This window comes from Larimichthys crocea, chromosome III, assembly GCF_000972845.2.
Source record: "Larimichthys crocea isolate SSNF chromosome III, L_crocea_2.0, whole genome shotgun sequence".
In the NCBI taxonomy this organism is placed as follows: Eukaryota; Metazoa; Chordata; class Actinopteri; family Sciaenidae; genus Larimichthys; species Larimichthys crocea.
Window position 1 is genome coordinate 22,152,025 of NC_040013.1, and position 27,677 is coordinate 22,179,701.

General features: G+C 43.2%; 1 protein-coding gene across 6 annotated transcripts in view; it reads left to right on the top strand.

The window, feature by feature from the left end:
• ccdc88ab (coiled-coil domain containing 88Ab) overlaps positions 1–27,677 on the top strand; it is a 60,984-nt gene that overhangs the window by 26,192 nt on the left and 7,115 nt on the right. For 4 of the 6 annotated variants that reach the window (XR_002041550.2, XM_019253762.2, XM_019253764.2 and 1 more), the window contains exons 5-31: positions 5,719–5,777; positions 6,533–6,616; positions 6,724–6,864; positions 7,776–7,948; positions 13,045–13,126; positions 13,591–13,749; positions 14,026–14,172; positions 14,318–14,462; positions 15,100–15,278; positions 16,053–16,190; positions 17,286–17,469; positions 17,606–17,736; positions 18,243–18,536; positions 18,750–18,932; positions 19,516–19,794; positions 19,887–20,011; positions 20,328–20,466; positions 20,854–21,030; positions 21,121–21,282; positions 22,386–22,663; positions 22,767–22,910; positions 23,002–23,188; positions 23,406–23,551; positions 23,640–23,732; positions 24,068–24,264; positions 24,557–24,607; positions 26,264–26,341. Coding sequence is in view for 5 of the 6 variants with exons in the window: in XM_019253762.2 (XP_019109307.2) it covers positions 5,719–5,777; positions 6,533–6,616; positions 6,724–6,864; positions 7,776–7,948; positions 13,045–13,126; positions 13,591–13,749; positions 14,026–14,172; positions 14,318–14,462; positions 15,100–15,278; positions 16,053–16,190; positions 17,286–17,469; positions 17,606–17,736; positions 18,243–18,536; positions 18,750–18,932; positions 19,516–19,794; positions 19,887–20,011; positions 20,328–20,466; positions 20,854–21,030; positions 21,121–21,282; positions 22,386–22,663; positions 22,767–22,910; positions 23,002–23,188; positions 23,406–23,551; positions 23,640–23,732; positions 24,068–24,264; positions 24,557–24,607; positions 26,264–26,341 (4,155 nt within the window). In the remaining variant the exon portion in view is untranslated. The remainder of the gene's footprint in view (positions 1–5,718; positions 5,778–6,532; positions 6,617–6,723; positions 6,865–7,775; positions 7,949–13,044; positions 13,127–13,590; positions 13,750–14,025; positions 14,173–14,317; positions 14,463–15,099; positions 15,279–16,052; positions 16,191–17,285; positions 17,470–17,605; positions 17,737–18,242; positions 18,537–18,749; positions 18,933–19,515; positions 19,795–19,886; positions 20,012–20,327; positions 20,467–20,853; positions 21,031–21,120; positions 21,283–22,385; positions 22,664–22,766; positions 22,911–23,001; positions 23,189–23,405; positions 23,552–23,639; positions 23,733–24,067; positions 24,265–24,556; positions 24,608–26,263; positions 26,342–27,677) is intronic. The other 2 variants (XM_019253763.2, XM_027277461.1) reach the window with 2 other exon arrangements.

Here is a 27,677-nt window from a genome sequence, read left to right on the forward strand (position 1 = left end):
CATTTTTGAGCAGCTTGACCTCTGCGGCCCCAAGTGCTACGCGATATTTCAGTGTGACCTTGATGAAGCCATTGAGGGGAGGGAGGGGGGGGGGGGGGGTAACTAAACAGCAAGGCATCACTTTAAGGTCATGGCGTGCTGGCTGCGGAGATCAAAGATGAAAAATCTCTCCGCCAATGGCCATAAAAAAACAATAGCCTCAGTGCAAAACCTTTGCTAAAACCACTACAAGGTCATTGTAGGATTGTTTTTTTGGAAAAGCGTATCCATATAAATATACATAGCCTTTGTGTACATATGTAATCATCGGCTCTTCAAAGTGAATTGTTTCCAGGCTGAGCTGGCGGGGCTTGTTGAAGGATATCTTTACCCTTTTCAAGCAGATGAAACAGGAGGCTTCTAAATCCTTGTCCTCCCTCAGCTGCTTTTATCACACTTTCACCACAGCCATTGCTGTTATTTCGGGGTTTTCATCGCTTTTGAACGGCCGCGGTTACCTCTGTTAATTTTCATACACCCCCACAGGCCCGAAGGGTAAATAAACGAACAATAGGGCTGAGGTGAGGACACACGCATTTGTGTTTTCTTGTTTCATACCAGTTTATTGCAATATGTTTGTTCAACTTGTTAGTGATAACGACCGTCATTACTCTGCTTTCTTTTAGCTTTTTTTTAATTAATTCCTTTTTAGGAATTCCCACAATAAACCAGTCTAGTCATTGTGTTATGGAGCCAAGAGGGATTCTTTCATTGAACAGCCTTGAAAGTCTTCCAGATCTGCAGCCTCACACAGCGGCGTTGTACATGGCTGAAGTGACTATTAAATAAAACCGATGGTCTACCCGATGCTGACAAGAGGTGGAGGGCAGCTCTGACCTAGTGGACCAGAGCAGGCAGAAAGCATTAGAGTGCATTCCTCAGGGTTTCTTTTGCCCTTTACCCTCTAGCTTGTCAGATAATCAGTCAGTCAGTCAGGCCAGCGGTGGCTGTGGAGTCTGGCTCTGTGGCTCAGCGGCTGCCAGCTGAAAGTCATTGGCCATGTGGCTTTTATTATGCTCTCATTAGGGGGCAGGGGACGACTTTGCATGTGTGTGAGTGCACGCACGTGTGTGCGTTTTTTTTTTTTAGTGTTTGGACGGGGGGGAGGGGCGAGAGATCTCTTCAAAACAGTGAACAGTGGGAATGCACTGTAGTATCCCTGCCCACCCCCCACCTGGCTCTGATTTGCCTCGGCCTGCCTTGTGTATACACGCACAGCGATATAGACAGACACACACACTCCCTTGTGCATGCAAGTTGTCAGTATTCTTGCATGCATGTGTACACACACACACACGCATGCATAGTGTCTCCTTTGTTTAGTCTGTTTTGAAGCCTGTGGATTTTCAACAGTGATCTGGTCTGATCTTCTAAAAACTTCAATCTCCCCCCTCAGAAATGTGTTTTGCTATCAGTGTTCCGTCAGCCCAAATGTTTGTGTTGGTCTGTGGCTGCTTCACTCGACTCTCTTGCAGGCATCTTTTATTGCATGAATTCAGTGCACGCCAGTTACTAATGACAAAAACATCACATCCTCTCTCTCCGCCGCTCCCACTGAAGGACAACTCCGCACAGTTTACAGATTTCCGTGTACAAATCTTGTATAAATACAATCCATGAACAAATACGGGCGAACACATGAAGGACATAAATCAAAACATGGGTTTAAATGAAAGGCCCCCCTCAATGAGCAGAAATCATTTTAGCACGAGCGACAACTGTAAAGACAACTGTTGACAGCTGACGGGAAGCATAAAACGAAGTGTGTGTGTGTCCCTGTGTGTGTGTGTGTGTGTGTGTGTGTGTGTGTGTGTGTGTGTGTGTGTGTGGGTGTGATGTGTGTGTTTGTGTTTTGTTCTGTTTTTTATTTTTTTTCTTATTTTGTATTTTTAGTTTTATTCTTTTTGCGTAGTTATTTTTTTTTTTCTTGTCTGGCCTACTATTTTTGCTAGAAAAGTTAAACAAGGCTTCCATGTGTGTAGGCGACTGGTGTGTTTATACAGACTCTTTTCACAGTGTTTTGGTGTCGCCCTCAGAAAGAATAGACTAGAATTGTTTGTGTGTGTACGACTGAGAAGACAGAAGTGCCTCTGAAAGTTATGAAAATGAAACAATGAAGATAAACAGGAGAAAATAGAAGTTTGACCAGTAACTTCTTAACTTCAGCCAGCTCAGTGCTCGTTGTGTAACTTTGGTTGCGTGTGACACTGACCTCAGCTCCAAGCGGTCTGTCTTTAAAGTCGCTGGAGATTCTGCCTCGCCATAAAACACAAATGCCCGACAATAATCTGAAAATAATGTTCAGCCAACTCTGTGGTGAGATGGGATGAACACTCTGGCATGCCGTTAAACCAGTATCAGATTTCTTTTACTAGTTTTCCCACTGTCATGCAAGTCATCGCGCCCTGAATGACTCCATTCATCGCGTCAGAGGAAGGGGGTCGTGGCAATTGATTGCACATTTTTTGCAAACGCACGTTTATTTTTCTTTGTCTCATTCACTGACATCCTCATACGCAACAATGACACGGCAGGAAGAAGGGTTAGTCACTGTCCGTCTGACCTCTTGTTTCCTTCCAAGGGGATAAAGCAGGGGAGGGGATGAAAAAAGGAAGCCTAGATGAGCGAGTGCAGACGCTCGGGAGGTGCAGATGATTTGTAACAATGTTGAAGGAAGGAAGGAAGGGTGGGTGGATGCATGTTGCATGGAATAAATGGATGGATGAGTGAAAGAGGGAGGGAGGAAGAGAGGGACAGAGAAAATGAGGGTAGCAGAGAGATGGTAGCCGCCTCCTTTCTGCTGCTGCTGCTGCTGCTGGAGGGAGATTATCTATTTTCAACCTTGCCTCTTTGCCTTCCTCCTGCTCCCTCTCTCTCTCTCTCTCTCTCTCTCTTTTGGTTTCCCTATTTTCTATATCCCTCCTGTGTTTGTGTAGCTTGCGCTCACTGCTCTTTCCCTCCTTTGTCTCGTTCCCTTTCATCTCTCCCTCTCACCGTTTCTCTCTCTTGTTCTTCCTCTCTTGCTGTATAAATTATTTATCCTATAAGGTTCCTTATCTCGCCCATGTTTCTCCAGTAGATTTGCTGAGCTAAATCCTTTCCCTGACTAGAATAGATTCCTGTGCCTCTGATAGAGTACCATTAAGCTTTGCAGCTGTGAGAATTAGGTTATCTCTACGTCACCTTTCTAGGACCAAACTTTCCTTATGCTTTCCATATGCTTAATTTCCCCTTCTGTAGCTGATTACGAATTTTATTTTATGCTTTTGTCTACTACTGAAGCACAAAATGGTGACACCCTCTTGATTGTTCATCAGTTAACCATCCACAAGAAGTCCTTCATTGGCTAAATGTTTTCTAGAAATCAATACTTTGCATTAAAAATACATTAAGCAATGGAAATTAGGTTTACATGAACATTTAGGAGAACATGCAAGAAACTCAAGTTTCTTTCTTGTTGAGGTTTTCCAACATTGACGCAGTTAACATCCATAAATCCTTGTCATTATGCATGGGTGCTACTTGGTATAAACAGCCCTCTGCAGGCGTAGTAATTGTAGCTGTCGTAGGCGGGTATGCTTAAACAAGCAGTTTGTACGACCACCAGGTAAAAGTTTTTATAGTTGTTCAGCCACACAGCCAACATAAGGGTGACTGAGGCAGGATACTGAGGGTGAGGCGATATTTACAGCAATTATAGTGTTGCACTCAGTTATACACACAAAAATTGCCGTGATTGTCAACTTCAGAAAGCTTACAAGAATTTTCGTACGCAGCTCCCAATGTCAGAAAGGTGTGGGCTGAGTATCTACTGGAATATACTGACGCCATTATCTGACTTTATGAGCAGATAGTACATATTTTCAGCTGTGATACCCAACCCAACAGTTGGAAAGTTTCCCTGGAACCTAGAAAAACAAAATTGAGCATCTTTTCTTGGCTGCAGTACAGAACAAATGCAATTACACCTGAATTTCCAAACCATGCTGGAAATAGCCAAACATTAGCCACTCTTAATGGATAAATCAACAGTGAAATCACATGCACAGGAAAGCAGTGATGTCACATTAGGTTATTTTGCCTTACAGCTGGTGGAAAATTGCAGCAGCTGATTGGGCCATGGCCAAAAGCCCAACACAATCAAAGTTTCTCACTGTTCATCACTGTTTGTTTGTCCTATTATTATTGATCCTGGTTTGGGCCTATAATCAAGTATTAATTATCACGAGTATAATATTGGTCTCCCACTTGTTTGATGATTTAACCTGCCACATGAAGATCTCTTTTACTCAATATCGCATTGACTTGTGTGCATTGATTCACGTGGAACGAGAGAAGGGAGATTGATTTGATTGCATGGAAGATTCTGTAAAATTGACGGATAGATCGCGTCAATGGGGCACGCTCTGTTTTGGCAGACCGAGCTTTCCCCCAAAGGAACTGCTTGGCCGTCTGTTTGTCGCTCTCTAAATTGGTGCTTTACGCAGACAATTGGAGTCCTTTCTCCAGCAGTTATATTTCTTGGGGCAGTCTTTAATTTGCAGAAATGTTAAAGTGGTAATTGTGGCTTGTAATTTGATTCAGTTTTAAATAATTTGGAAAGTCCCACAAAGGGTAACGCCATAGATCGTATTTGTCTATCTGTATGCCTGCTGTTCATACTGTGACAATCGGCCCATTAAACAGAGAGGCAAACCAGCCACCCCGAACACAGAAAGCATGCTGTCACTAATCTGGATTTATTATTATTATTATTCGAGCTGAACAGTGTTAGCACTCACTACCTCATGGGCCACATGATGAGCTGGCTTATCACACACACACACACACCCTGCTTCAAATGGAGGAAAGACACTCCTAGATGCTCACAACAGGCATATACCACGCCACTTAGTCAGTGTATCCAACACATACACCACCTGGTTTTCTGTTTTTAAATCCTGCAGATGAGCTCAGGCCTGTTCAGCATGCTGGCAGCTGTTTGTGGGTTTCAGCAGTTTATGACAATATGTCCTGACATGTGAAAGAGCACTAGAAGTTCATCCTGCCAGCTCACCGTGGAAAACTTTGTGGCACTGTAACTAGAGGAAGGGGTTTTATTGAGGGGGGGAAATTGTAACAAGGTGAGCGTTTAGGCAATTGGAATATCCAAGCAAATGTGGGATAGATAGAGATTCCCCCCCCTAAATTAAAGTGAGGCAAATGTGGCACTTCGACTGTGATGTGATACTTTTTATAGGGGAATAAATTTAAACATGTGCCAGAGAAGGCAGATGACTAAGACCCCATCTGCCAATGAAACACCTGCTATGACCTAGATTGATTTTTAAAATTTTTTTTATAGCTCTGATTGAACAAAACAAAATGACATAGTTCAGGATGTTTTGTTACAAAGCACTTATAATCATCAGTTGTAATCATCAGTTATCCTCCTCCATCAATCACCACAACTCTCATTTTGCGGTGAAGTGCTCGAGGCAAAGGTTTTCCACCGCCATCAGTCAAACATTTATCAGTAGTATTTATTCATCAACCTCTCTGTGTATTTTTACCACAAAAGCAGAAACAAGAATCCAATGTTGTTTGTCATTTTGTTTGGTGTCAGACATAACTCAAGTGGTTTTGCGGTAGTCATAATAGTCTTTATCTCTGTGTTTGTTTTTCTTTTTTAAAAATTAGAGCAAGGTCTGGACGAGATGAAGAAACTGCTGCTGCTGCTGCTCGGCTGTGCTGTTCAGGTAAGAGCATAATTTAGTCTTCACATGTGCGTATGTAATTCAGGTTTCAAGGACTTTGAGTTCGTGCTTATGATTCAAAACATCAGTACTAAAAACGATTCGTCACCCTTATTTCCTTCCTGTTCTGTGAAGGTCCTCAGTCGGTTGATTGTTCATCATTTCTGTTGGTCATCTTGCAGCAGCTTGATTCCAAATCCAGGAACCTTTATTGTGGCACACCGTTTGGTCCAGCCTGTTTTGATTTACAGCCATTTTCTGCCTTTTGTTAAAATGAATTAACTCTTAACTCATAAAGCTAGTGCCGTGTAGCGAATGGTGCAACAGACCTTTCCTGTCTTGAGGATAAAGCCCCATTCAGCTATTAGTCATTGCATTTCAAACGAGAGCGCTGACCTTTCACCGACCCTATTGTTTTAGAAAAAAAGACACCATCGTTGCATTCATGCAAGTGACTCTGACTTCATATTCTGTCTACTTCAAGCTTGCATTAAGCACAGTGCTACCTGGTGCTGAGTATTCGGCACAAAAGAGCTTACGTCTTCAGTGCAAAATCTAGCAGGAGAGGAGAATGATCTCTGTCTGATCCAGACGATAATTTTTCTTCTGAAGACTAGACTTTTTTTCCTGAATACGACTCCTGCTTCCTGTAAGCCTGTATGTCAGAGCTGTGTCTGCTTTGTGTCTGCAGTTTTGATTTGCTGACCTCCAAGCCACCTAACATCTCTTTCACCCTCTACCACCTCTGTTGTTTACAGTGTGAGAAGAAGGAAGAGTACATTGAGCGTATCCAGACTCTGGACTTTGACACCAAAGCTGCCATAGCATCCCACATCCAAGAGGTATTTCTCCTCTTTAGTGAACAAAACTAGACAGAATTAAGACATTTATACCTAAAAGCATCTTGTTGAACATCTTGTCATTGATGATATAATGCTTCTGTTTTTAGGTGACTCATAATCAGGAGAACGTAGTGGACCTGCAGTGGTTGGAAAGTGGGGAAATGCCTCCTGAAGACCTGGACAGCCTCTCGAGAAACCTGGCTTTCCACCTCAAACACCTGGTGGATGAGAGGGACACACAGCTGGAGGTAATGACGGTGTATTTTTACATAGATTCACTGAGGCGTGTTGGAAAGTCCTTTTTATCACGAAGGCAACATCAGCCTAACAACAATAAACAGGGCTGAGACCTACTCTACTAAACTAACTTCTACTGGTGTGTGTTTGTTGATGTCTGTTACAGTTCTACAAACATTTTATTAATGAAAATGACGGGCTGTGTCTATTAAAGTTATGTGGAAACTTTTTCTCTTTTTTTGCTGCTACCACAAGAGAGCAGCCTCAGGAAAGAGCCGTTGAAACTGTCAACCGTTAACTGGATGGTGTGTGTGTGTGTGTGTGTGTGCGAGTGCATTTTATTTAGAGTATATGCGTCATTAAATAAGTTTCCAACCCATAGGGTGCAGATACCCATGACTGATATAACTAGTCTGTGTGTGTGTGTGTGTGTGTGTGTGTGTGTGTGTGTGTGTGTGTGTGTGTGTGTGTGTGTGTGTGTTAGGGGTTCTAATAGCCTCCAGATTATCACTGTGTAGCCCAGCCGCTCTCAATTAAAATCCCATTTCCTGTCACGGGTACTAGATCAAAATAGGCTGTGTGTGGGACTGGATGCACTTTTTTTGCCTTAATGCCTTTGTTCTAGTTTTTGGTGGTGGGGGGTGCTTCGGGTGAATCCATGCATCTATTTTCTTCTTTGCCTCTAACCCAGTTGTTCTATCCTACTTCTGACTGTTGCCATTACAAACACGACGACACTGGTTAGTTTAGTTTTTTTTACAGACAGTACAAAATAGTTTTGTTTCTTTTCCTAAGTCTGGCTTTTTAGGAGTCAGACGTGAACTCACAAACCCTGACTTGTATTAATGAGCTCTAACTCATCGACACAGCTAGAAATCTCACTGTCTGCCCTCTCTTTTTTTCTCCCCCTCTTTCCATCCAGACCATAGTGGAGTTAACCCAGGAGAGAGACTGTGTCCAGCTGTCTCCACTGGCTCCCTGTCCGACCCAGTCTCCCGGTGACTCCCCCAGTATGAGGAGGACCGAAAGTCGGCAGCACCTCTCTGTGGAGTTGGCTGATGCCAAGGCCAAAATCAGACGCCTTCGACAGGAACTGTAAGTGCCATGGCTTTGTTGTCGGCTCGATTAGATAAGGGGAGTGAATGTAGAAAAACAAATGATACTTCTTCCAGTCTTTGCAGCCGTGGAAGAGCAACACACAAAGTGATCATTTGCTGGATTAGACAATAACTGTTCACCTGATTCTTGTTTGCTACTGTAGTTCCCATTTTTGCTTCTCTTGCTGTCATCAGTTTCGGTCTGAACTGGGAACTGGTCATTGGTTAGTTATTAATGATGACATCAGGTCATCCTGGTTTTGACATCAACAGGAATCGAGACGTCTGTCTGTCTGCTTCTGAGTGAGCTTAAACTCATTCATTACGGCTTCCTAACAGCCTAATATCAAGACTGTGGCATCTTTATTTATTCATGATTTTATGCCTTTTGATAGTGATAGTGAAGAAATGACATTGCAGTTTATAGGTGTCATCTTAAACTGCAAGACACAGGGTTGCCCCATTTTTGTTATATTTAGTAATTCCTGAGGGGAACTCACTTTGAGTGTATGTTCAGAGTTGTCAGTGCTCAGGTTATCGGAAGTGACTGCCTCAAACATGATGCTGAAAGAACAACAGTGACAATGCAGAGAGGAAGAGTGATGGAGACCGGTAATCCATTTCCTTCCTACATCACCATTACTCACATGAGATCAGGCTGCTGTGATGTCGCACTGCACCACACAAACACACACATGAGTAAAACCCCCCACCACCCTCTCACAAAGCTCTGTGAAGCCTTTTAAATTCTGCCTATGAATAATAGAGCTTCCTTTTTTTAAAGTGCCATGATGCCTCGCCAGGCAGAGGCTTAATGGTCAGAAGAAAAAGAGGCGAGGGGAAGTATTTAAATTTTGCACAAACATAACATCTAATTTAACAGACTGTCTGGCGTCATGAGGTTGGCGTTGATACTGAATGCTTTGACAGGAACTCTTTTGTTGGAAGAAGGTCAAGAGAGCTGTTGAATACTTCATAGTCTGTCCTTCTTTTACGCAGTGGTGCCAAGATTTCAATGCCTGTCTGTGTCCGATGAGACAGCATCTTGTTGCTACGCGAAGGGAATCATTTTCACATCTGAGTGCATCTGATTTCCAGACTAGAGATAAGTTATACACCTTAGCAACATTTAAAATTAAAGTTTGTGTAAAGGCAATTCTGAGATTCCTTTTAAAATTAATTAAATATGTTGGAAGAAAGTTGCTGAAAACGTGAAAAGTCTTTGAACGATATATTTACTTCACCAGTTCCTAAAAGTCCTAAAGGGTGGCTCGATGACACGCAGAGGCCACCCTGAGCATACCCCTGCACCCCAAGCAGAGAGACAGAGTTTATTTCATCAGAGTTAGTCTTGCCATTTTCTGAACTCATCTGCTCCCACGAGTAGACGTGGCTTCAGCGCAACAGTCCTGGAGCTGAGAATACTTAATTTCAGAAACTTGTAATTTGGCTTGGTAGTTAATAACACTTTCTTCTTTTATGAAAAGTTTTAGAATTTTCTCAGAGCTGCTCAAAGCATTTAACATGTCAAAACCATCTAAAATGTATCTGCAAACGGCTCAAAAGAGCAATTTAACTCTTATAATCGTAGTGACTGATTGTAGGCTTTGTCCACTGCTGTGTTCTTCAGCAGAGACGTAATGTAAGAATAACTCATTGTACAAATTGAAAATATATTCAAATGAGTCCTAATTATTTGGAAAAGGCCTGTATTTTCACACGGACAATGGCATGTGTGAGGGCTTAAATACAAGAATTATGGTTCTTTAACAATTGGTTGTAATTCAGAATGGAGTGCATGTCTCCGTCTGCTCGGTCACATGAAAAGAGTGAAAAGCATCTCTCCTCGAGTGAGCTTCAACTCATTCATTGTGGTTCTAAGGCTGAAAAGATCCGGCATTCATCACTGTAGACATGTCCCTATACCCTTGACCTACATTATGATTTCTTCAGTAGACCTAAATAAGGCGGTCAGAACAACACCTGACAAGCCTGTGAGTTATTCTGTTTGTTGGTTGCTATAGTGTGCTTTACTTGCTGCTGCGGTGTCTGTGATGGAAAAGCGTTGTCATGTGACGGGACAAAAAGGGCTTTAAGTCTTTCTGTGCTGATGCAGTCTGGTCACATGATTGCTGTTTTTTCTCTGGGGCAGAAGAGTGTGTTTGTTGTGTTGTGTTGTGTGTTTGGGTGTGTGCACATGCACAGATATTGCTCCTGCATACAAATGTAGATGTGTGTGTGTGTCTGGTGTGTGTGGTCTGCTGTGTGTTTGTGTGTCTGAAGGAGACTAGGTCAGAGCCGGGGGGTATGGTTCAGTGTTCCCACAGTGGTCTGTCTGTTAATGTTTCTGTTTAAAGCTACTGCGTCTTAGCTGTTTTTCCTCCTCCTGTTACAGTTCAGACACACACTGAGTTTATACCCGTGAAATGCATTTAGAGGAATTTTAACAGCTGCTGTTCCTCAACGAGTCTTAACGAGTCTTAACCCGAATCCTAAGTCAAAAAACGTTTGGTGCTTGTTTCATTTATTTGCATCTAAAACTTCCATATTTTCGAGAATTATATCCCTAAAATATGTAAATGGATCAGAAACAGAATTGTAGCTATGGAAAGTCGTCACTCTTTTACTTTCACTGATCTAAAGACTTTGGGTTCAACCAGCCAATACAACTTTAATGTCAGTAGATCATTAACTGCTACAAAATGTAACTCATTCAGTTGAAAGTCGGGAATGTTAAACTGGAATTCAACCAAACTTAATGTGCACATTGTTTTCTTGACTGATTGCAAATTGATGGCAGTCTGCTGTACTACAATTCAGCACATGGTCCTGCAGGAATAATTCATTAAATACCTCATTTGATTTATTTTGTATTAGAATTAAATATATTTTAAGGTCCAGTGTGTGAGATATAAGGAGCTCTATTTATAAAATACGGCACAAATGGAATATAATATTCATAACAAAGTTTTCATGAGTTTCTAATCTTCTTTTGTAAACCTGCAAGCTGCAACTACACTGCTAGATGCCACTAAATCCTACACACTGGCCCTTTTAAGGTCGTTTTTACATATGATTATAGTGTATTGCATAGTAAACATTGCAAAGATAATGTTTGGCAGTGTTTGCCACAAAAGTTGTGTTTATATATAAAGTGTGTTTGCTGTATTATATTGTGTAGATAAAGGGTGAACCACGTCCATGTGGTGCTAATATATTTGCTGTTGAGCTGATATTAAATATCTTTGTAACAGCATTTGTTGTTGTAGCGACAACTTCTGTATAAAAAGAGAGACCTGTTATTTTGGATAGAGCCAAGATTTACGGATTCAGCTGGATGAAACAAAACCTGAATTGGTATCATTGGTAACACCTGTGTTACCTACTATTTCATGTCAAAGTCTATTAAGATATACAGAAAGGATATGGGTACAGATGATACCAGTTAGACATTTATTAGAATAAAGGTTGTCCTTATTCCTTGGCTTTTTAAATATAGCCGTGCATAGTTTTTGGGGTCTGTGCTTGCACAGATGCACTGCGTGTTAAGCCATTAACATAAGCAGCAGAGCCAGCTGCATCCATAATGTGAGCCCAAAGCTAATCTGCCATGCTCGAGCTGACAGGTGTTTGTGATTTGGGGACAGGGAGATGGGGAGGGGGGCTGCATGAGATGGAGGGGGGGTGTTCTGATGAAACAAAAACACAAATTGGTAAAGGAACATCCTGCCTGCCTGCATATCGACTCCCAACCTCCCCAAATGATGTGAGCTGTGGGAGGGAGGAGAAGAAAAGAAGGATGCCTTTTTCCTTATTATAGATGCACCACAAGACTTCAGGGAGCTGTAATCAAATAGACCATCAGATGTTCAGTGGAGCGGTTTCATGCAAACACGTACACACACACACACACACACACACACAATAGCATCTCAAGAATGCAGTCGCTTTCCTTCAAAGCAGTGTGACACATTCTCCCTCTGTGGTCGGAGCCCGGAGAATTTGCACACACACACACAAACTCACACAGACTGCAAATGTCAGGCTGCCCTATTTCCCTGTCACTATAAACAAATGATACAGGAGAGTTGTTGGATAGCAGATATTAAAATGGAAACTCTCCTCTCCCCCTCTTTAATCTTATCTGTTGCTGTAGTTTCTGCAGAATAAAGGAAGATCAGGAGTTTGAGCCTAGGGGCAAAGATTTGCATGTGTTTACCACTGATGTAGTCACAGGGTCCTGTCTTTATTTCAGTTGTTTTTAACTGCCGTCTTTCACCTCTTTCCTTGTGTGTTATGCTGAGTGTGACGTCCAGCACAAGACGCGGGATAACATTGTGTCGTCACCACTTCAGCTCAAACACACCCGACACGAATAGACTATTTATTTGGTTAGTTTTTGAGTTAGTAGGTTGTGAGTCGCTGATTTGTCTAACTTGAGTGTTGCCTATGCTATGTGTCAAGGGTACAAGTAGTTTTTAAATGACCAAGTGTTAGCTGATTCTTCAGGTCACTCTTTTCTTTGCTATAATGATGCTGAAACTCACAGACGTTGCATTACTCCTGCATCTTGCTTAAATAGTAGGAATAATTTACTGAAACATATAAAAAAATGCACAAAATGCCAAGATACTGAAACTAAAATACTGTAAGTATGTTAAAATACTAAATCTATTCAGGCAGATCATATGAAATCAACTATTCTGTGCAACAGTGTCAATAGGTTACTGCCATTAAAAGATTTAGCTGCAAGCTCTGAAATGGAAACAGCCCTAAAGGAAAGTCCTTGTTGACACACACTTGTTGTTCACCACACACACACACACACACACACACACACACACACACACACGCACACACGCGCGCTCACTGAAAAACAAATCTGGTACATGATTTTTCATGTATGGTCTCATCATAAAACTAAAGACAAAAGAACATCATATTTTTCTTTTCTTTGCTACAGAGAAATCTGTGTCTTTCTCTGCCTCCTAAAATTATTTCTGTCCTTCCCGTTTCTAGGTTACATCATCTGATTTTTTTGGTTGTTTTCCTTGTTCTCATCCATTTCCTCCCTCTGTGTCTCTTTTTTTTCAGAGAGGAGAAGAGCGAGCAGCTTTTGGACACCAGGCAAGAGCTCGAGAACATGGAAGTGGAGCTCAAAAAGCTTCAGCAAGAGGTAAACGCCGCAAGTCACACAAGCGAACGTCACACACCTGCAGACACACAAAGCACAAGTGCTTTGTTTCTGCAGCGCTGCCGGGCTTTAATCAGCCAGCCAGTGCCTTAGCTCATTAGGGGCTATTAGAGCTATCTTTAGTCCAGCAACAGCCTCACATGGCCTTTGATTCGGAGTGGGCGGCAGGCTGAGTAGTGGCTAACCGGGTGGATGAGTTCAGAGCACGGAGGGCAGATTTTGTGTGTCTAGATGTGTTTATGATAATTTATAGTGTGGGAGTTTATGTTCTAGTAGTTAAGACTAGTAGTTAATAGATAATCTATAAGCCATATAAGACGAGTCACTGAACCCACTGAAAAGAGATTGCATTGTATATCTTATCCTTTATTTAGAGATTCTCAGTCTTTGTTCAATAGTTATTCCCATGTATTCACGCTCTATATTTGGCTGTCAACCCCCCGCAGAGCTACCAGTTGCTGTCGGACGCTCGGTCGGCTCGGGCGTACCGTGACGAGCTGGACGCACTCAGAGAGAAAGCGATCCGTGTCGACAAACTGGAGAGCGAGCTGAGCCGATACAAGGAGAGACTTCACGACATTGAGTTTTATAAGGCCAGGGTCGAGGTACACAACCACACGCACACGTTACAGCATTACTAAAGGACACTCCTGGGATACCTGAGCATCATTTAGCTGGTATCAAAGGAGCTTGCTATCAACTAGGCATAACAGGTCTTAATGATGTTAGTTCAAATTGTGTGAATACACACGCATGTAAGATTTGACTACTGATTCTGATAATGGTACTGATATTAAAGGTAACAAACACTTTCTACTAGCTGCAGTATATGTGTTTTGTTGTTTGACTTGTATTCTGTGCTGATGTGGTCGTCCCTGCAGGAGCTGAAAGAGGACAACCAGGTCCTGTTGGAGACTAAAGCCATGCTGGGGGAGCAGCTGGATGCTAGCCGGACCCGGTCTGACAAACTGCACCTCCTGGAGAAAGAGAATCTGCAGCTCAAATCCAAGATCCATGACCTGGAGATGGTGAGAGGATAGATTTATTTAGCAGTGTTCCAGGGCTGATATCTGAGAGTTGGAGATGGGGAAGCTGGGGTTCAAATCCGAAGTCTGGATCAGTAGTTGTAGTGTTCAGGATATGTTTGTTTCAAAATATTTCTGTTGTCTCTAGGAGCGGGACATGGACCGTAAGCGCATGGAGGAGCTGTTGGAGGAGAACCTTGTGCTTGAGATGGCCCAGAAACAGAGCATGGACGAGTCCCTGCACCTAGGTTGGGAGTTGGAGCAACTATCCAAGACACCAGAACTGGCAGAAGGTAAGAAGAGGATGGAGCCATTATCTTATTTAATGATTAAAACCAGAAAACAAGACCATGTTTCTGTATGTTGACTGGCAGCTACATTAGAACAAAGAGAGCAGGGTGAAGTAAAGCAACAAAAGGGATGTTGGATTAAAATAGCATGCAGCTGACAGTCACCTGAGTTGACCAGGTTAAAGGCTTCAGACAGCCAGCAGACCGGGTCTTCATCTTTGGCTCTGAGCCCTGGTCTCATCCCCATGGCTCTTCTGCATTTGCCAGCCTCCACTGGGGTTTTTTTTCCACTTGGTTAAGACCTGTAATTAATATTCAGTGGCTCTTGGAGGATAATCTGTGCATTTGGATTGTAAAAGCTGTTAAGAGGTTTAACTAGCCAAGGATCTGGATAAAGACTTTGTGTGTATGGGGGAGGCAGAGGGGGGGTTGTTTGTTAAAATGGCACTTAAAAAGATTTAAGACCTGCAAAATTGGACCCAAGAGCTTTGGATTTATTATTTTTTTGGACGGAATTATTGTAATCTCAACACTACCAACTTTTTTTTCTTAGAGTGATTAGCATGTTTTTATTATTTGAAACATAAAGAATTAAAAACATTAATGTGTAATCCACATTTTGTTCCCGTCGTTGATTCAGCCCCTCAGAAGTCTCTGGGCGAGGAGGTGAACGAGCTGACTTCAAGCCGCCTGTTGAAGCTGGAGAAAGACAACCAGACCCTGCTGAAGACCGTGGAGGAGCTCAGAGGAGCAGCCAGTCAGGACACTGTGTCAAAACTGGTCAAAGTCAACCAGGAAAACCAGAAACTGAACCAGAAAGTAAGCAGTAGAGCCTGTACTGAAGTATCTGTCTTAAGATACTTTGCAGCCTAAGTTGGAATCACAGTTTAATTTTCTGTCCCTCTTCAGGGTCCCCACTTTAGATTAGCATATTGGACCAACACTCCTCCATAGTATATCACTCTAACACTTTGATTTTGGTCTTTTCACACAGTGACAGTGGAGGAGAAAAAGAAAAAGAAGGAGAGAGTATAGAGAGGGGTGGATAGGAGGATGAATGCAAAGCTGTAAATCCAGGCTGCTCTGCACTGCCTTTTCTCTCCCGGTCTTTGACACTCAAACGCCCCTCGCTAAGAGAAGCCTCTCAGCTATTTTCAGAAACATAAGCCCCTCTTTCTCTCTGTCCTTCGAATAAAAAAGCATGAAATTGTGTTTTTCTTCTCACAAAGAGGAAAATCCAAAGTGAGAAATTCATTTCTGAGTGACTTGAGCGAAAACACATTAAAATGTGAATGCAGCTGCTGGTAGACTCGAAGCACAGCGATGATGGCATTTAACTTGGATTAATAATTGCACTAACTTCTTTATGATCACAGGGTAACTTGTGCTATCGATACATCCTCTACAGTATTAAGCATCGTCACAATACAGGTGATACTGCAGCACAGGATGTAATGCGAGAAAAATCCACAGTGCATCGTGATATGTGTAACTAAAGAGGAAGCAACCGTACAGGTTGCAGTTACAGTCATCGCTGAGGAAATATCTGTTGTCATTAAGAGCGCTGACTGAATCTTTAATCATCGATTACAGCTGGAGCAGCTGGAGAGTGAACTGATGGCAGACAGAGAGTCCCTCCGCAGCGCCGAGTCGCTCAGTACTGACCTGATGAAGGAGAAGGCTTTACTGGAGAAAACTCTTGAAACGCTCAGAGAAAACTCTGAGAGACAGGTACACACACACACACACACACACACACACACACACACACACACACACACACACACACACACACACACACACACACACACACAGATTTCATTAGGGAAGTTTATCCCAAAACCAGATGGTCATAATTTTAAATAACCATCACTAATTCTTCTTTCATCAGTAGAAATGGTACATTCAATCCTGAGTGATAATTGCTTGTATGACATTTTTCCATTTTTTCGATTAACTTTACATTATTGACTGATTAGACCGACCGTGTTCCAGATGCCAGAACAAGTTAGTGCAGTTAACCTCATGTTATACAGGTCGAGTCTTCAGAGGACGACTATAATCACATCCAGCATCCAGGTGCTTTAAAACACAGTTAACGTTTGCCGTCTGTATGCGTACGGTCGGATACACCAACACAGTCAGACAAACGAGGCTCTGAGACTGTGCGTCATACGCTGCTCTATCTACAAAAACCATCATTGATTCTCGTTCCAGGAAACTCTAAGAACAGAACATTAGTAAGATGTGTAATTCACTCAAATCTATACTGAGTTTTCTTGTGAGCAATCTTTGTGCGAATTGATTTGCATTTGGCTCCAAAAAGGGAAAAAACTATTAAGTGGAACTACTTCTGTGTTTTATTGACTACACAGATTTCTGGCATTTGGTGGACCAGTTACAGTCCCTCTCTGTGTGTCTGCAGGGAGTGTTAGACCCAAATCTGACACTTTTGATTAGTTGAACCGTCCTTGACGAGGTGCAAAGTCAAAGCATTTACAGATGACTGTGGGTAATTCCACCCTTTTGGTTGTAAACGTGATAAGATGCAAAAAATTCTGTGCAAAACACACAACATTCAAATGAAGTGTTGGTTTGTATAATCCTCATAAGGTGCTTTGCGTTTCTACATTTCTGTTCTGATTCTTATGGAAGTTTGAAACTTTGAGCCTTCCTATTCATTTCTTAAATCTTTCCCCGAGCATTAGCCGACACAGTCAGTCACATTACAGTAAGCTGGAATCCTTTCCGTATAGTTTGCCGCGCTAAAGATGAGTAAATGTGACCCTAGGCTGTCATTAAAACTCTGACGTCTCTGTCCTCCAGCTGAAGGGTCTGGAGCAGGAGAACAAGCACCTGGGTCAGACGGTGTCATCTCTGCGTCAGCGCTGTCAGGTCGGCGCTGAGGCCCGGGTCAAGGATGTGGAGAAGGAGAATCGCATCCTGCACGAGTCCATCTGCGAGACAACCGCCAAACTCAATAAGATGGAGTTTGAAAGGAAACAACTACGTGAGCGATGTTTGGTTTTTCTTCATCAGTCCTTTTTAATCAGAAGCAGCCAGTGTTTTGTCAGCTTACCTTTAGCATCTGGCCTCCTCTGGTCATCTGGTTTGTAAAGTTAGTATCTTTTCTTTCATTTCTGCAGGTAAAGAGCTTGAAGTGATGAAGGAGAAAGGTGAGAGAGCAGAGGAGTTGGAGATTCGGATGCAGAAGCTGGAAAGGGACAACGAGAGCCTGCAGAAAAAAGTTGCCAGTCTTGGAATCACCTGTGAAAAGGTCCGGTGCATTTAGATTTTTAATACCCTTTGTTTCATGTTATCAGATTAGATATGTAATATTACATGAGAAATGTTTGTGTTGTCTTGGTAAACCGCTACTAAGAGTTAAACTTGAAGTTGAATAGCTTCCCAGAAGAGTTTTGAGTATGTTATTCTCTCTCGCGTCACCATCCATAGTTAAGACCCTCTGCATTTTTAAATTTTTTTTATGTATTATGATCTCCCCTAGATCAATGGCTCATCTTTAGGAAACAGTAAAGACAAATCTGTTATCGGTTACAAATCTGTTACAGCTCACTCACTATTTGTGTTGGAACATTTGTTCTGCAAGTAATTAAATCTTGGAATTGGATATTACTGCACAATTTGTACAGAGTCCATATTAAACACTAGAAGCATTGATCTAATAATACATTGGCTAGCAGCATAGAATAAAGTAGAAAGTTTCAGTCTGCCATAACACACCAGCATCAGACGGTCTTCATTCATCTCGTGTGTGTGTAGGTGTTGTCTTTGGAGAAGGAGAACACTGAGCTGGAGGCAGAGGGCCGCTGTCTGAAGAAGAAGCTGGATGCGCTGAAGAACATGGCCTTCCAGCTGGAGGCTCTGGAAAAGGAGAACTCCCAGCTGGAGGACGAGAACCTGCAGCTTCGACGCTCTGCCGAGAGTCTCCGTTCGGCGGGAGCTAAGGCAGCTCAGCTGGAAGCGGAGAACAGAGAGCTGGAGAGCGAGAGGAGTCAGATGAAGCGTACCCTGGAACTGCTCAAAGCCTCGTCCAAGAAGACGGAGAGATTAGAGGTGAGGCTGGAGATCAGTGAGACGCAGCTAAAATGCAACCATATGTGGCAAGAAGTGTTTTGGAGAAATAAAAAGAAGGTTAAGGCAAATCAAACTTTCACACAGTGAATATTTTTCCAGGTAACTTACAGGGGATCTGGCATGTAATGGCATCAGGGAGCGGCACAATTAGTTCATGAACGCTTTTAATATCTGGCCTTTCCTCTCTCCCAGGTGAGTTACCAGGGCCTAGATACAGAGAACCAGCGGCTGCAGAAGGCTTTAGAGAACAGCAGCAAGAAGATCCAGCAGCTGGAAGCAGAGCTGCAAGAGGTGGAGACTGAAAATCAAACCCTGCAACGCAACCTGGAGGAGCTCAAGATCTCCAGCAAACGCCTGGAGCAGCTGGAGCAAGAGGTAAGCAAAAAAAATAAAAAAAATTGACAGAAGATAAATAAGTTCATAACTGCTTTACCAAGTATGTGATAAAAGGCTGACAACTTTAAAGAATCTGTCATTAGACCCATGAATAACATGAATTTTGAGCCAGTGTTGGGGAATTTGATGCATTTTTGGACTGTGCTCAGAGCAGGTACAGCCTCAAATGGTGGATAGCTGGAAGTGATTTACTGACACAGCCTCAGTTCACTTATTTTTGGGATGGACTGATTCTGCCTGGCAGAATGAGGTCAATCAGATTGGCCCAAAAAACTGCAGTCAAGGCAGACTGGAAGTAGTGTTTGTGTTGTTTATATGTTAAAAGAAATAAAAAGTGAAAATTATAAAGTTGTTGTTCATACACTTGAGCAGCATTGCCACTCTTTTTAGTTCATTGCTGATAAAATCACAGCGCGTTTCCCAGCAGAGTTGGATTATCCCAGATTATTCGTCAAAATTGATTATTGGCCCGTGTCCTCTTTTTGCCAAACATGTGTTTACAAGGCATTTAAACTAAAAATAATCCCATCAAATGATGTTTTATCCGTCTGCTCTGTCCCAGAACAAGACTCTGGAGCAGGAAAGCTGCCAACTAGAGAAAGACAAGAAGCTTCTGGAGAAGGAGAACAAGCGTCTGAGGCAGCAGGCTGAGATCCGCGACTCCAAACTGGACGACAACAACCAGCGGATCTCCAGCCTGGAGAAAGAGAACCGGACCATGGGCAAGGAGATGATCTTCTTCAGGGACTCCTGCACGAGAGTCAAAGACCTGGAGAGAGAGAACAAGGAGCTGGTCAAACTGGGCACCATTGATAAGAAGACCCTCATCACACTCAGAGAGGTAAGAAGAGTGTCAGACGTCTGCAAATATAAGTAAGACTGAGCTTCACCTGCTTCCAGATTCATCTTATCATCTGTAAATTGTGTTTTTAGGAGCTGGTCAGCGAGAAGCTGCGGACTCAGCAGATGAACAATGATCTGGAGAAACTGACCCATGAACTGGAGAAGATCGGACTGAACAAAGAGAGGCTGCTGCACGACGAGGGCTCAGACGACAGGTATCATCACCACAATATTGACTGCTCTTAAAACAGTTTCAGTTTGAAACTAAAAGCAGAACTATCATCTGTCATCTGAGAATCAGAATCCATAAAAGTGATCCCAGAACCGGCCCATTTTAGATCAAAATTTGACATTTAAATTAATCTGAGTCTATTGCAGAATGATCCTTTGGGAGGTTTTCTGAGCCAGCATCTTTCTGCCTTGCTACCGTCTTGCCAAGAAGTTGTCAGTCGGCCTTGCTATGCATTATACACACACACACACACACACACACACACACACACACACACAGCTAACTTGAATATCTTTCAGGTTTAAGCTCCTGGAAACCAAACTGGAGTCGACTCTGAAATCCTCTTTGGAGATTAAAGAGGAGAAGATCGCCGCCCTGGAGGCCAGACTGCAAGAGTCCTCGAACCTCAACCAGCAACTTCGGCAGGAGCTCAAGACGGTCAGTGACACAGATACAAATCACTACTTTTAAACATAGAAACACACCCAGACACCACTAAGAAAATCACATTCCACAAACGCACCAATCTCCTCTTGGGAACTCTGTGTCCCAAAAATCCATGCCTTCAAGTCTAAAACACTAAAAACACAGAGGTCTTCTCAAGGCCAGTACATTATTTATTCAACCACTCTTCCACTTCTATCACCACTTTATCTATTCATGAAGCAGGAGTCTGAGAAAGTGGCTGAGAGGAGTGGAAGATGTCTGCTGTCCTTTAGGGATATGTTTGTGTTTTGAACTTTGACACAAATCAGATTCAAAGCTAAACGTTGAGGCATCTGTGGATGGACTCAGCTTCAGTTAATTTTGTCTCTCTCTCTCCAGGTCAAGAAAAACTACGAGGCGCTGCGACAGAGGGAGGAAGAAGAGAAGATGGTGCAGAGCTCTCCACCTAGAGGAGGGGAGGACCCTCAGGCTGTCAGTAAATGGGAGAAAGAGAGTCACGAAGCCACCAGGGAACTGCTGAAAGTCAAAGACAGACTCATTGAGGTGGAGAGGAATGTAAGTTAGAGCATTATCAGGATGGCTTATGATGACTTCAGGGTTTGTGCTTCTCCCCTGAATGTATTCTGATGTGTGTGTCTTCCCCAGAATGCCACGCTGCAGGCTGAGAAGGCGGCGCTGAGGAGCCAGCTGAAACAACTGGAAACTCAAAGCTCCAACCTGCAGGCTCAGATAGTCGCTGTGCAGAGACAGACGGCTTCTTTACAGGAGAACAACACGACACTACAGACGCAGAACGCCAAGCTGCAGGTAACCCCCCTACACATCCGACACGACAGTGTCCAGTCGGCAGAAGAATACATTATAGATAATAAACCTTCCAGTTTAGTCGTATACAACCCGATAACCTTTTTAAAGTGCATGTAGTCTGACTTCACGGCCCCTTTAGTAGCTGTTATTGAGCTTTCAATCACATCACGTGATCTTCATCAGCAGAGTTGAAATCTTCTTTGATCACTTTAAGGACTGATAGTCTACGTTGAGGTTCAACCTTGGAAACAGTCGACAAAACAGTCTTTCCATTTAGTAGCTGCTCTGGAGCTTTCAGTCGTAACTTGTGATCTTCATCGGCAGATGGAAATGTGATTGTAAGAGTAATAAGATGTTGTGTTTCAATTATTAGACTGATATCGTGTTTTATTCATTCTTCGTCACACTATAAACTGATATTGGAGCATATAATACTAATTTCACAATTATGATAAAGACATAGAAAGTCAGATCGAACATGAAATACTTCCTGAAATATCAAAGGATGCTGTATAGAATATAATGCAACATAATCAAGTCTAGAAACACAAAATTCGAAGCTTGTCCAGCCATTTTTTCGACATTGGTCTGTTTGCCTCAGCGGGCTGCTACCATGTCTGGATTTAGACTTGTACTGTTTGGAAGCAATTCAAACCCTGCTTACAGGAGACAGGATTTACACTGACCGTACAGCACACACAGATTGCGGGCTGCGTGTGCGACGTGTGTGTACTGGAGGTTTAAAAAAAATGCTATTTGTGTTTTAAGGCATGGAAAGTGTGTCAGCACCTGGACAGAGTGTGTGTGTGAAGTATCAGAGTGTGAATACACACACCAGTTGTGCTTAAAGAGGGATTTGGGACTAGGAAACTGTTGTGACCACAAAGGAAACATGAAAAGAAACAGTTTTCCTGCTGATGCTTTGTAGATGGAGAACAAACTGAACAGAGACACAGCGCCCCCTATAGAGAAAAACAGCAACAACCTTCACTAGCTTTGTGTGTCCTCTAGGGTATGTGAGGAGCTCGGTGCTCCTCACAGATCTAAATAATAAATAGCACCTCCTTGCTTAATCTATCTCTTTCTTCGCCCCTCTCATTTAGGTGGAGAACTCCACCCTGAGCTCGCAGAGCGCGGCCCTCATGGCTCAGAACGCCCAGCTGCAGAGCCAGCAGAGCAGCGTGGAGGGTGAGCGCGAGGGAGCCCTGAAGGACAAAGAGGAGCTGAGGTCCACGTACGAGCTGCTCCTCCGTGACCACGAGAAGCTGGCGGCACTCCACGAGAGGCAGGCGGCCGAGTACGAAACCCTCATCGGAAAGCACGGAGGCCTGAAGAGCTCCCACAAGAGTCTGGAGCAGCAGCACAGGGACCTGGAGGACAAGTGAGATGGGAGGGTTTTAGGAGCATGGGAGGAGATGTTTGTCTTCCATAACTTTTTCAAATTTCTTTTAATTTATTATGCATTTATTTATTTATGTGTTAAGATACAAGCAGCTCCTGCAGAGGAAGGGGGAGCTGGAGGAGCTGGAGAAAAACCTGAAGGAGCAGCAGGAAAAAATGTCGCTGGAGAACCAAACGCACCAAGCCACGGCCGACCAATACAAAGTGCTCAAAGAGGAAAATGACAGGTCAGATCTTCACGAAGAGAAAGAACCTTTTAAAACTTTTCTTACACCAAATGTGTCTCTATACTGAGGAGTCCCTCTGCTCCCTCCTCAGACTGAACAGTACCTATCGTCAGCTGGTGAAGGACAACGAGAATCTCCAGCTGGACCACAAGAACATCAAGAGCCAGCTGAACAGCGCCAAGCTGGACCAGACGAAGCTGGAGGCCGAGTTCTCTAAACTGAAGGAGCAGTACCAGCAGCTGGACATCACCTCCACCAAGCTCACCAACCAGTGCGAGGTGAGGAGACGCACTCCTTTCTTTGTATTTGGGGGGGATCCCCGTTATGTGTTTGTGTCAAAGCCAGCTGTTTTTTGAATGCGTCACATCTGTAGAGACGACTTCTAAAGCCAGCTGTGTTGTGTGATGGTTCACCTCTTTGATTTATCATGTTCTATGTATCAAAACAGGTGTGTTAAGATCTCTTTAATATATCTTTGGGTGTGTGTGTTTGTAGCTGTTGAGCCAGCTGAAAGGAAATCTGGAGGAGGAGAACCGTCACCTGTTGGATCAGATCCAGACTCTGATGTTACAGAACCGCACATTGCTGGAGCAGACCATGGAGAGCAAGGACCTGTTCCACGTAGAGCAAAGACAATACATGTAAACACCCGACGATCTGCAGACATGTCGTAGATATTCCATCAGTTTGTCGTCTTACATGATCGTCTCTCATTTCTTCACACATCAGAGACAAGCTGAATGAGCTGAGGAGACAGAAAGAGAAGCTGGAGGAGAAGATCATGGACCAGTACAAGTTCTACGACCCCTCACCTCCACGCAGGTAAAAAAAAAAGCATCATCTAGTTACAGGAGTTTAAAAAATATTTGACTAAAACCGCCCAGAAAGACAACAGGGATTGGTTGTTGATTCATATCCGGGACGCAGGGGAATATCAGAAAACACTCACACCACAGCCTCAGGAAGGGATGTATCAAATATTGATGGTGTGTAGAGCTTTAAACGGCTGTATACTGCAACATTTTCTGTCTATGGGAAGATTTAGAGGCTGAAAGAAAGCCTTAAAGTACAGTAGACACAGTATTGACTTTATATCTTGTTTACTTTTCTCCTCTTGTTTCTGATCGTCTCACTCTGGTCTGTCTTTTTTCTTTTAGGCGTGGCAACTGGATCGCTTTGAAGATGAGGAAGCTGATTAAGCCGAAGAGCCGAGAGAGGATGCGCTCTCTCACGCTGACTCCCTCTCGATCAGAGTACGGCGACGGATTCCTGACTTTTCCCCAGGACAACCAGGACAGCTCGTCCATAGGCTCTGGCTCCAACTCGCTGGACGACACACAAAAGAGGAGCAGCAGTGAGTACAGAGGAAACGCCTACAAACATACAAACACACACACACGTCGGAGAAAGATTAAAAATGAGTGTAGTTGCAGTTTCAATCACGACTCAAGGAACTTCAGTATGCATGTGTAGCAAACAGATTCATGGTCAATACTCAGACAAATAATAAATTTACGTAACCACAAAGTCACAAACGCACTTCTATTGTGTGTGTGTGTGCAATCATGTACTGGCTGAGTGGTTGAATGGGTCTTTCCTCCCCTAACTGCTCCTTTATCTCTCTCTCTCTCTCTCTCTCTGCGAAGGGAGGAGAGGGCAGCAGTCCTCCCATGCCCAAGGGCAGGGTTCAACCAATGGTATGCCGCGGATGGGAAGGGTGGGCGGGGTTTGTGACCCGACTGTCCCGTCTCTCAGGGCATGTTTTTGTGAGTCCGTTGTCTGTGTCACTTTGGCTGTCTTAGAGGTTACGGTTGATCTGCGCAGGACCACAGGGTTGACTCTGAACCTCGGACCTCGGTCGAAAAGTAGACGCCTTTCCTGTATTCGGAACAACAGAGGGAGCGCTTGATTTCTGTAACCTGATTCAGAATAAAACCCACTACCATAAGACACTTAATTCTAGTTTAAGAATAATATCTTTCTGTGTATTTGGTGACACTAAATTTCAAAAGGGAACTCTGAAAACAGACCTCTGTAGCCTGTTCATCATCTCTGCTGGAGGCTCCATACATTAGATGGTACTAGTATAACACAACCGAATCCCTGACTGAACTGATTTGCATTGTGGGTTATGTAGGCTCCGGGTTTTGACGAGAAAAATGGGCGTAATAAAAAAAAAAGGATGCTATCCCTGGTTCTGCTGAGTGTTTACAGGAGTGCAGTGCTCTGCTGGTAAAGTACAGACAGTGTTTTCAGGTGTCGAGCTGAATCAAGCGCATCTCATGTGGTTCAAATATCGGAAAACATAATTTTTTGTCTAAGGTCCACCTGGCGCTTAACTTCTCTCCGACCAGGGTCTAACTCTGTTACAGTCACGTCAACCTGCTCGATCTGTGCAGTTCACCTGTAAAGAACAGAGAAACGCCCTCTAACGTAGCATCCCAGCTATTAAAAGGTGCAATGTGACCGAGTTCCAGTCGATGATGTGTGGAAATCCTGGTTGACTGGATTTTTTTTTTTTTTTAGTGGAAGTTGTTGATAAATTATACAGGTTGTACGTGAGCTAGTGAAATAAACAAGTCGTTTTGTTTGCCTCAGAATTTAACTGTAAAGTGATATACAAGTACTGTGTAAAGTCCAGAAGGTATAACCAGCATATTTAAGGTAGTATAATAAGTGAATTTCTATATAAGAGGATGCAAAAAACGCTGTAAGAAACCACGTGGTAAAACCTAAATTAAAACAAATAAATGCATATGAGTAAGATAGTCCTCAAACATTACGCAGTAATAAAGTTGGTTATGCCTTATGTTAACCCGCCCTTTGACCTTTCCACTCTCCTGATTGCACCCTTTAATATTCTCCATCCTGTGTTTCATGTAGATGTGGTGACACTTTGTGTTTTACTGTGTACAACGTTTGCAGAAAACCCATGACACATCAACACGAGAGGATTTGTGCGTGTGTGTTGCGTGATTGTGTGTGTTTGCATAATCTGTTGTGTATTTGTGTCTTTGTACCAAAGTCTGCCCTTAGTGTTAAGTATTATTCAGGTTTTAAAGGAGTCTATTGGAGGCACTTCCTACACAAACGTAGGCTTTGTGATAATATTATAGTGGTTCTGTCTATTGCATTGTTGTCTGCTGTCCAGTCGAGTGTCCAGGGGCTCAGCACTCTCTCTGCCCTGGCTCTCTTTGTGAAAAACGTTAACCACATCCCTCTGTTCTGCCCTCCTTTTTTTTTCTTTTGTTTTTTTTTCCTCCACCCCCCCCTTCGGGCTTGTTCTGTCGCTCTCTCTCCCTGTCTGTCTCCCTCCCTGTCTGTCTGTCTGTCTTCTGGCTGCGCTCTGACAGCTATAAAAAGGTTGCCTTTCATGAGGAACAGATCCAAGGACAAAGACAAGGCCAAGGCCATCTACCGGCGCTCCATGTGTAAGACCCTCCGTTAGCCACGGCACTAGCCTTCCTCCGCCTCCTCTTCCCCTCCCATCGTCACACCGGGGAGAAACAAAGAAGGCACAGTCACTGATTTCAGGGAGGCTGCAGTGTGGGGGTGTGACAGGTTCAGGTTTCAGGCACAGCTCAGGTTCACAGTCATTTATGTGGGATTGTTTTACGTTTTATAGAAGACATAATTTGGGTATTTCAGTGGTGATGTTAATCTGATATCTACACTAAATTTCATAAAGATTTAACTACCCCCACGCTGCGTCTGGTGACATCAGTGACTTGTCCTTTCTAGTTTTTTCCTAATGACGCACACACCTCCGCCGCCATGCGTCCGCCTCCTCCTCCTCTCCCTGTAGAGCATCTACTTAGCTACTTTCACAAGTGTAGTGTCACTTTGTTGTCACTATTGGCAGATAAATGACTTTATCTTTGTCTTAAAGCAAAAATGTGCAAATGAAAATGAATGTATGTATAAAAAAACAAAACAAGACTAACCTCACAAAAAAATGACGATTCCATAGATCTTTCTTTCTCTTGTAGTGTGATGCAGTTTGATTTTCACCTCTCTTAGTCCTGTCATCTACCAAAGCTTATCTTTAAGTTTGTGTAAGATTGTGATTTGGGGAATCGCTATGCAACGGGCAACTTATCGGGCAGCTTTGTCATGGTTTCATTTAGTTTGTTGTATTGCAAATGAGGTGTGTTTGCTCCCATCTTTGATTACAGCATGACAAAAGAAATAAATAAATCACCACCACTCGCACTCACCATGGAGGACTTGAAATGGAGCCGTCACTCTCTTTTCTCTCTCTGTAGCTCTCTTTCTTTCTCTCTCTCTCTCTCTTGCTTCCTGTCTTTCTTCCTCTGTCAGCGTGCTGCATTTCAGATCTTATTCTGCTGACATGGACTCTCCTCATTCTGATTGTGGCGCTCGTCTTTTGTGTACAACAGCACCACCACCGCCGCCGCTGCTGCTGCTCGGAGCAGCTCATGCATGCCTTCATGCTTTTCCACCGTTGCATATAGCTCAGTAAACAAAGTGCATGAAGACAGTGACATCTATTAAACTATTTAGCTGCCATCTTTATGCACTCTGTATCTTTTTAATGACTTTTCTTTGTAATGCTGTATGCCTGCATGTGCCTTGCGATGATTTGTTGTGCTCTACAAGATGCATTTATTCTCGATGAGCCTAACTTTAGACAAAATGGACAATGGGAGTTAAGCCTTGTCCTTTGCGAGGCACTGTGAACATAAAAATGTTAAACTACTGATTTAAAGAGGCAACTTTTAGGAACCGGAAGTACTTAAAAGTTGC